Source organism: Podarcis bocagei (assembly GCF_964188305.1).
Source record: "Podarcis bocagei genome assembly, chromosome: 4".
NCBI classification, from domain to species: domain Eukaryota; kingdom Metazoa; phylum Chordata; class Lepidosauria; order Squamata; family Lacertidae; genus Podarcis; species Podarcis bocagei.
In genome coordinates, this window is record NC_138128.1 from 23,592,384 (window position 1) to 23,600,962 (window position 8,579).

At 42.5% G+C, this 8,579-nt stretch overlaps 1 protein-coding gene across 10 annotated transcripts in view; it reads left to right on the forward strand.

The window, feature by feature from the left end:
- The window catches only part of PLCH1 (phospholipase C eta 1), a 160,195-nt gene extending 156,028 nt beyond the window's left edge, over positions 1–4,167 (forward strand). For 8 of the 10 annotated variants that reach the window (XM_081189881.1, XM_081189883.1, XM_081189886.1 and 5 more), the window contains one exon: positions 127–4,167. In XM_081189881.1, coding sequence (XP_081046007.1) covers positions 127–2,195 — 2,069 coding nt within the window. In that variant the 3' untranslated portion in view covers positions 2,196–4,167. The remainder of the gene's footprint in view (positions 1–126) is intronic. The other 2 variants (XM_081189889.1, XM_081189890.1) reach the window with 2 other exon arrangements.
- The last annotated feature ends 4,412 nt before the right edge of the window (positions 4,168–8,579 follow it).

Sequence of the window (8,579 nt, forward strand, 5' to 3'; positions counted from 1 at the left end):
CTTTCACAATTGTGATCAATTTTTACATTCTCCATTTACCTATTCCAAGACAAAATGTAGCCATAAACAGGTGGATGAGCATCTTCCTAACCACTGTTTTTGTGTTTTGTTTTTAAATTGATATAGCAAAAAGTAAAAAAGCTACCAAAGAGGACCAACCACACCTGAAAGAAGCGGTCACCTCTTCTCCTGAGAAAGATTTCTCTTTTGCAAAGTTTGCATCTCCGTTTAAAAGAGAGGCCATAGAAGCTGACATTTATGTGAGCTCACCTGTGTATGAAAAGCCGGAAAGCCTAGACTTTGCCATTGGGATAGCTGAAACCTATTTTTCCACGGAGTATTGGAAAAGTAATCTTTCCAGCGAGTCTGTTCACCCAAAGGAGGAACCTGAAAGGGACAAGAATGAAGGTATATGTTGCATGGGTCAAAAGATGTTGAATGATGCTCTGTTTTGCAAAGAGAGAGAACCAGTAGCTGGGAATTCTCTTTCTCCAAGACATCAAGAAGTAATTAGCATTAGATCTCCTGCAGTAGTAAATAGTACTATAACCAATTCCCTACTACCTGATGTATCTTCACCTACCTGTAGTGATGTCCGTGACTTTCATTCTATACCAGCCATACAAGATAGTGACATTTCTCATCTGATCAGTGAGGTCTCTTTAGCAGATGAGAGTGATGTGGGCAGTTCTGTCTCAGCACTGATAGGACAGTTTGAGGTCACAAATGACCAAACTAATTTGACTGTTGTTCCAAGTCCTCCTGGAATTAGCAAAAAGATTGACAATAGGAAGCCTGCACATGTACCACATATGTCTCCAAGTGATCAGAATACATCTTTTGACCACAAGTCTCCTAGTGTAACGCCAGTCGGATCAGCACAAAAAATTACTATGATATCAACCCCTCAGACAACAGAGTGTTCACTGTACACAATTATCCATGAGGCCTCTCTTTCTCCAGCCTCTCACCAAGCATCAATTGGCAAACCTCCTTGCAAGGACGCAAAATATGTTGCAGAAGATACCTGTCCAGTGTTTTCTTGCATTTCACCTGGGCTAAGTGCAAACGCTAAAAGGAAGTGTGGAGCCAACTGGAACTCTCTTAGCAATAGCAACTCTTGCATCTCTGACAACTCAGATTTAGAACATACAATAGTTGTCCCTTTCACTTGTGTAAATTCTACAGGCAGCAGCCTAATGGAAGTTGATGGAGAGCTGCAGGACCTCTTGATAACTGCCTATGAATATAAGAGAGAAGATATGAGCCAAGTTGCTTCTCCTCTGAAACTTAAACATAATCAGGACACTCTGTGCTATGATAGTTCAGTCTGCAGAAACCTAACCAGCGACCATCTCTCCAACACTAACCTACTTGAAGACTTCAAGTTCAGGAGCAAGAAGAACCAATATCTTCCTTACCCAGAACATCAGTGTGTTGATCTTTTGTACAATAATTATTTGCACATTTCCGACACCCAAAATGAATTGTTGAACATCTCTCCAACAGGTAACATGGAGAACTCTCCTGCTCTTAAGAATTCTCTGCCTTCTCCCTCGGCTCAAAAACAACCAAGTCCTTGTAAATCCAAGAGCCTTGGAGACTTAACATCAGAAGACATCTCGTGCAATTTTGAAAGCAAGTACAAGTATATCAGCAGAGGTTTCATTACATCTGGCATGAGAGACAAGATGGTGACTGCTCTGAAGGCTAAGAAACCACAGGCTACAGATTCCCTGACGGAACAGTTACGAAAGCTAGTGTCCTTTGATCAGGAGGACAGCTGCCAGTCATTTTGTAACAAGCAGGATGACGATTGCCCTAAAATGTTGGTGAGAAAACTGTCATCCAGGAGTCAGAGCAGAGTGAGAAACATTGCTAGTCGTGCCAGGGAGCGACAGGAAGCCAATAAGCAGAAACTTTCTAACGCTAGCAGTAATGTAGCAGATGTAGTCCTTAGAAATAAGCCTCTTGTACCTCCTCACATTATCAACAGACATTCCACTGGCTCTTATATAGCAAGCTATCTGGATAACTTCAATACGGACAATCTGGTGGACCGAGGGGTTCCGGAGGGTGCATGCACATCATTGCGCTATGGGTACCATGACCGGTTTTATACAGATGATTCTCTTTTAGAAACCAAGCCAAGCGAAGACGATAAACCAGAAATCTATTTTCTCCTGAGACTGTAAATTGTATAAATGTACATCTCCATTGTTTACAAGCTTTCTCACAGAATGAAGGATGATCCGTAAGCAACGTAGCCATTAGCATTTAAATGACTCAGAAATGTATTCTTTTCACTACTGTTTGAGCCTTGACATGAATTAATGTGTCCATTGCCATCACAGTTGATGTAAATAGATGTTGTAAAACTTTATGTACTTGGTCTTTTCCCTCATTTTTTAAAAAAAGAAATTATACACAAAAAATGTTGTTTGCATGACATAAAATGCAAGAGGTCCTGATGTCCTGTATTTGAAATGCTTGTACAATAGAATTTGGTATGGCTATTGATTACCACAAAATGCTGCACTCAATACGTTTCTTCCCTCTTTTGTCTCTATCATTTGGCTGCTTCTAAGGAATTTTAGAGTGGTTTATTATCTCCACGATGTTCCCTCCTTTCAACCTAATCACACAGCTTTTTAATTGATACCATTCTTATCAAAGAAATTAAATACACCTGTATTTATTAGAGAGTGATCATGCTAATAGTAAGCACACCGAGGCAGTGCTGTTTTACACTAGTGAAAGGGATGATAGGGACACACATTTTGAATTCCAAATGTTGAAACAAAGGTTTTGAATTTTCAAGTACAAATTTCAGATTTTTTTGGGGGGGGGGGAGTAAAGGTAGCAAACTTGAAAGCCTTGCTTCATTGGCAGAAGGGAAAGAAAGCTGACATGCCAGTGGCATGTCTTAAAATATGCATTAGGATGTGAAGTTTGGGTTTCAGGATTTGATTTGGTTTTTTTGGGGGGTGTGTGTGAAAAATGGCCTCAGTCATACTACTATTTGTGCTTCCAAAGCACTGGCCTGCTTCTCTTGTGCTGAGACTCTCACTTGTCTTTTGAATCATGTGTTCTGTTTGCTATCTTTGTTTCAATCTGCACTTCAGATCTGTCTGCCATTGCTGAGTTGTAGCTCTAAAGAGTGACTTTTTACATTGGGGTGGCTAACTTCTGGAGTTGTTGTTGCTGAACTACAACTCCCATCATCCCTGATAATTGACCATACTGGTTGAGACTCATGCGAGTGGTAGTTCAGCAACATCTGGAAGGCTACTGGTTGTCCATCTTTGTTTTACATGAACCGAGAAGCATGTTGATTTGTTTCACATGTCTATATATCAGTATTGGATATCTGCCTGTTTTGAAACCAATAGTTGATAAAACATCTTCCTTACCCTTTGAGTGCACATCCTCTTAAGTATTATATAGGTTCAGTCTTCCCACATTGGTTGCCTGACTGTGGAATCTGATCTCATTGAACTAGAGAGTTTGGATTTGATATCCCCCTTTATCACTACCCGAAGGAGTCTCAAAGCGGCTAACATTCTCCTTTCCCTTCCTCCCTCACAACAAACACTCTGTGAGGTGAGTGGGGCTGAGAGACTTCAGAGAAGTGTGACTATCCCAAGGTCACCCAGCAGCTGCATGTGGAGGAGCGAGGAAGTGAACCCAGTTCCCCAGATTATGAGTCTACCGCTCTTAACCACTACACCACACTGCTGTAGTGTTTTAATCCTGCCCAGTCATACATAGTTAATTAAATACTAGGGTATTTCTAAGGGTAACACCAAGTTCCAAGATATTGTGCTTGTATTTGTGACTAGATAAACAGTACTGCAGCAGCATCTAGTGACAGAAACCAAACACTGGATGATCAGGAAAAGGGGGAGTGGCTGTATCCCATTCAAACATTCCTTGAAACTCGGGTGATCCAAGCACAGAGGCCCAGTGCAGATGTGACATTCCTGATCCTCTGATCATGGTGTGTCACAGACTTTCTTCCTTTCTGTCCCACCTTCTCTTCTGTGTTTTCCTTTGACCATGGCATGATATTACAATTGCATCACAGGTAGCCATGGTTAACATCAAGATTACCCATGTCACCAGTGTTTGGAATCAGGGTTGGTGGGTTTTCCAAACCATGGTTTAAATTGATGCAATTGCAACAATTGTGTTGCTTTACTCAACTATGTAAAGTTTTGGGGTTTTTTCTTGGGGTGGGAGGGAAGGGTTGAAAGGAAAAACAGAAGCCAAAAAAGTTTGTCATTAAAACCTACCTAGGATTTATAAGATTTATCATAGCTTCCCTTTCTTTTCCAACAGAAGCTTTTCCACATTTCTCTGGGATCTATTAGATACCCATCTCCGATGGTCATAAAGGTGAAGATGATGCAAACCTTGGGCTGCACACTCACCATTCATTTAAATCACATGACTTCCCCCCAAAGAATCCTGGGGACTGTTTAAGAGTGATGGGAACTGTAGCTTTGTGAGGGAGAACCTGCAGTTCCCTGGATTATTTGTGGAAATTGTGTGCTTTAAATGTATGGCCTGTTTGCCCAGCCCTGCTTTCCATGTATTTTGTTCCGTATATTTGGCAGCAAATTGGTGCAGAGTAGCCACATTAGGATCTAATGCCAAACCACAAAGGCTTGCTTTTAAGTTATGGTCTGGTACACACGGTCTGAAACACTATCTTTTGCACCTCCTTTCATATGAGGGGCAAAAGAAACCCTAGTAAACCATGATCACCAAGCTAACAACTAAAGTTGGTTTAACCCTGGGTAGCAATTATGGTTTGCTAGGGTGAAACAAACCATGCTTCTGGGTTCAGATATCGCACTAAGCTTGCCGCTTTGTGGTTTAGTTACCCACTCATGAAAAAAGAACACACCAGGAGGGCTCAGCTCCTGCACAACAAGCTCAGTATTTTGTGCAAACATGGCCAATTATGCCACACTCATTCTGCACTTATAATAGGAAAAACTAGGCTGTTCATCATGCGCTTTTGAGACAAGGGCTTTTTCAGGAAGAGTGATTGTAAAAGAAAAAGAAAAAAACTTGTCCAAGCTCTTTCCTGTAGACTAGAAGAATGCAACGTTATCCTAGAGGGTTTGTTCTCATTGTAAGCTGAATTTCTGGTTCAGTGTAAAAGTAATACCTCTTTTTCTTTTGTAATACAAGATATTATTTGTATTCATGGAAGAGAAACATTAAAAGAAATCCTTAAGCACCAAAATGCATGTTTTTGAAAAAAGAAACCAAGTTGAAAGACGCTGTCAAGTGAGTGGCAGTTTGTAACAGCAGTTGTTCTGTCTTGTCATTCAACATTCACTCTTTTCAAGGGGAAAACCACTTCTCAATTCACAAGATGGACAGTCATTCTGTCTAACTCAATGTAGCCTGAAGGACTGCGCTTTTTCACAGTGGAGGCTGCGGAAGTATCCGGCTTTGAAATAAAACTTGCATAGGCTGTATCTTTCTTGACCTGGCACACACTTCTAACAACCGAATTAGATTAGCTTTAAACACACCTGTAGAGAAAGCTTTGATTCCTAACAATAACCAGGGCACTCTTTATCCTGTGCACACACATACACATTTATTCTTTGCTTCGAATAAATGGTTTTAAAGGTGGAAAGTAAATGCACTTGTTCCGTATGCACCTATGACATTAAGATCTCTCATTCCCCCATAGGTTTTTTAAAAAGGTAAAGGACCCCTGACGGCTAAGTCCAGTCAAAGGCGACTATGGGGTTGCAGTGCTCATTTCACTTTCAGGCCGAGGGAGCCAGCGTTTGTCCACAGACAGCTTTCTGGGTCATGTGGCCAGCATGACTCAACCGCTTCTGGCACAACGGAACACCATGACGGAAGCCAGAGTGCATGGAAACACTGTTTACCTTCATGCCGCAGCGGTACCTATTTATCTACTTGCACTGGTGTGCTTTCGAACTACAGTGGTACCTCAGGTTAAGTACTTAATTCGTTCCGGAAGCCCGTTCTTAACCTGAAACTGTTCTTAACCTGAAGCACCACTTTAGCTAATGGGGCCTCCTGCCGCCGCGCCGCCGGAGCACGATTTCTGTTCTCATCCTGAAGCAAAGTTCTTAACCTGAAGCACTATTTCTGGGTTAGCAGAGTCTGTAACCTGAAGCATATGTAACCTGAGGTACCACTGTACTAGGTTGGCAGGAGCCATTGTTTGTAAAAGTTCGGCTCCATGGCAACACATTATATTTAAGTCTGGCCTGTAGTATGGATAATGACCAAATGGGCATGGTTTTCTCATTTTACACACTTCATTCTGCTGCTTCTGCTGTTTATAGGGAGGGCAAAGAACTCAAGAGGGATACAGTTTCTCACTTCTCCCATCCATTTTCTGGCAGTCAAACACTGAGTACTGGAAATCATGTTCACTCTCAACCCAAACTTTCAGCCATAACTTCACAGACTTAAGAACTGGAAACATGGTGTTTCTTTAAACACACACCCAGAGCATTCTTAATTTTTATGTAAAGCAAATTACATACTATTTTAGATATGTAGTGACGCTGATCCACCCCTCCTTCTAGCACCTATTGATGGTAGCAAATACTGTTTACTAACAGAGACCCAGACTGTAGGAAGGGTACCTAATATTCAAGCCATTGCACATTCTTTTAAAATGTTGCAGTTAATAAAGTTATCCCTGTTTAAAAACCCAAATGAGTGCATTCCCTCTTTATTGTGGGGGTCAGGGAGAAGGGGCCTTTCTTCCCTCTGCTGATTTTTATAAAATCTGGCTGTAATACAATATGACAAAAATGAGAAAATCTCCATCTAAATCTAATTTGAAAGTAATACATTTTGCAATAATGACACTGGGATGTGAAACTGAAAACCAGTTTTAAGAACAAAATGATTTCAAAACTGATGCAGAAAGCATTTGTATTATTTGGTCTGACCGACGGAAACCAAGAAGTAGTGCGACTGCAGAGAAGCAGGAGTTTATATTGAAGGGGATGTGAGTATTAAGTATTCGGTCTAATTTTTACCAATCCTTTGATATGAGAAAAAAGAAAGGAAGGAGTGCTTCATTGGAAATCGAATGAAAACTTCATAATGTATCAGTGGAGGCTGGTTCATTAGCAAATGGGGCACTAACCCACCAACATCAGTCTGCCCTTAACTAGTCCCTGTTGATGTTTTGCAACTATAATCTGTTGCAGGATCTTAGCCAGAACCAGTTGAATATAGCAGAGCATACGCAGACTTCCAGAAGCAATCAGTTGCAGGCAGGTAGGATGAAGCAGGAACAAGACGCTGCTACCAGTAACTTGATTACTTATAGGTGTTTATTATTTACAGCAGACTCACAAGTTAGTATATACAGGATACAGACACGGTTCTTAACTCTATCTTGAACAAACTCCAAACGACTCTCAGAACACACACTGACCAACCAACTAACCAGCAAGGAAGGTCATGAGTCATCATGCCTATGTGGAGACCTTGACCAATAGCAGAGTTGTATACAAGGCTCCATATCTCTAGGCAGAATAACTCCCTCTGCTCAGTCTTCTTGGCCTTCAGCCAACTCCTAAATTGCTTCTATGGGAAGCTGCATCAAATAGCACATAGTCAAAAATCCCAACAGTCCCTCCCTCCTTAAACCAGCCCAATATATAGCCCTGCCTGTCAGCTTCCTTCCCCCAAGTCTCAATGTTGCCCAACAGGAAGGAGAATTAGTCATCTCTGCCTCTTGTTGGATGTGGCTCCACCCAGTGGCGTAGCATGGGGGGTGCAGGGGGCCGGCCGCACCGGGCGCAACATCTGGGGGTTAGGGTTAGGGAGCGCAAATCCACGGGTTAGGGGGCGCAAATTACTTGCCTTGCCCCGGGTGCTGACAACCCACGCTACGCCACTGGCTCCACCTACTGTCGGCCTCCTTGGCTTCCGCCCAATGGGCACCAACCACAGTGGTGAACTCTGGGCTTTCAAATTTCAGTGGCTCCCTGTGCTGGACAAAAATTTGGTGCCACCCACCTCTTGCCTTCTGTTCCAAGTTGTTGTGGCGCCCCTTGTAGAGCCCTCTCAGCTCGGTGCAGGTGAACCGGCCGCGCTCCCCTAAATCTGCCTCTGCCAGCCACCACTGCAAAACTCAGCTGGTTTTCTTAGAAATGAGTGCAGTTGTCCCTGACTCTTCTATACGTGAAAAGGGACCAAGGTGTTCATTTGTGCCAGTGCTGCAAATGGAGCCTCCCATCTTATTTGACACACTCCATGGAAATTGTAGCAGCAGCAGCAAAAGCAAACACTTATAAGATGTGGGCGACTTCTAGGGTGGGCATGTATCCCACATTACAAATGACAGTCCTCCATTTGAAGGAGTCCACTGATTGAGGGGCCTTCTAGTTCATTTCCAGTTTCTAAAGATAAAGAACCCTCAGAAGGGAGACCAGAGGCCTTCAAGTTGCCCATCAACACTTAGCTGGACAGACATGCAGCAGGCATTTGGTCACTTGGTCACAGTCTTCCCCATTGCGGTGATATTTAAATCATGGTCACTGGGTTGTATC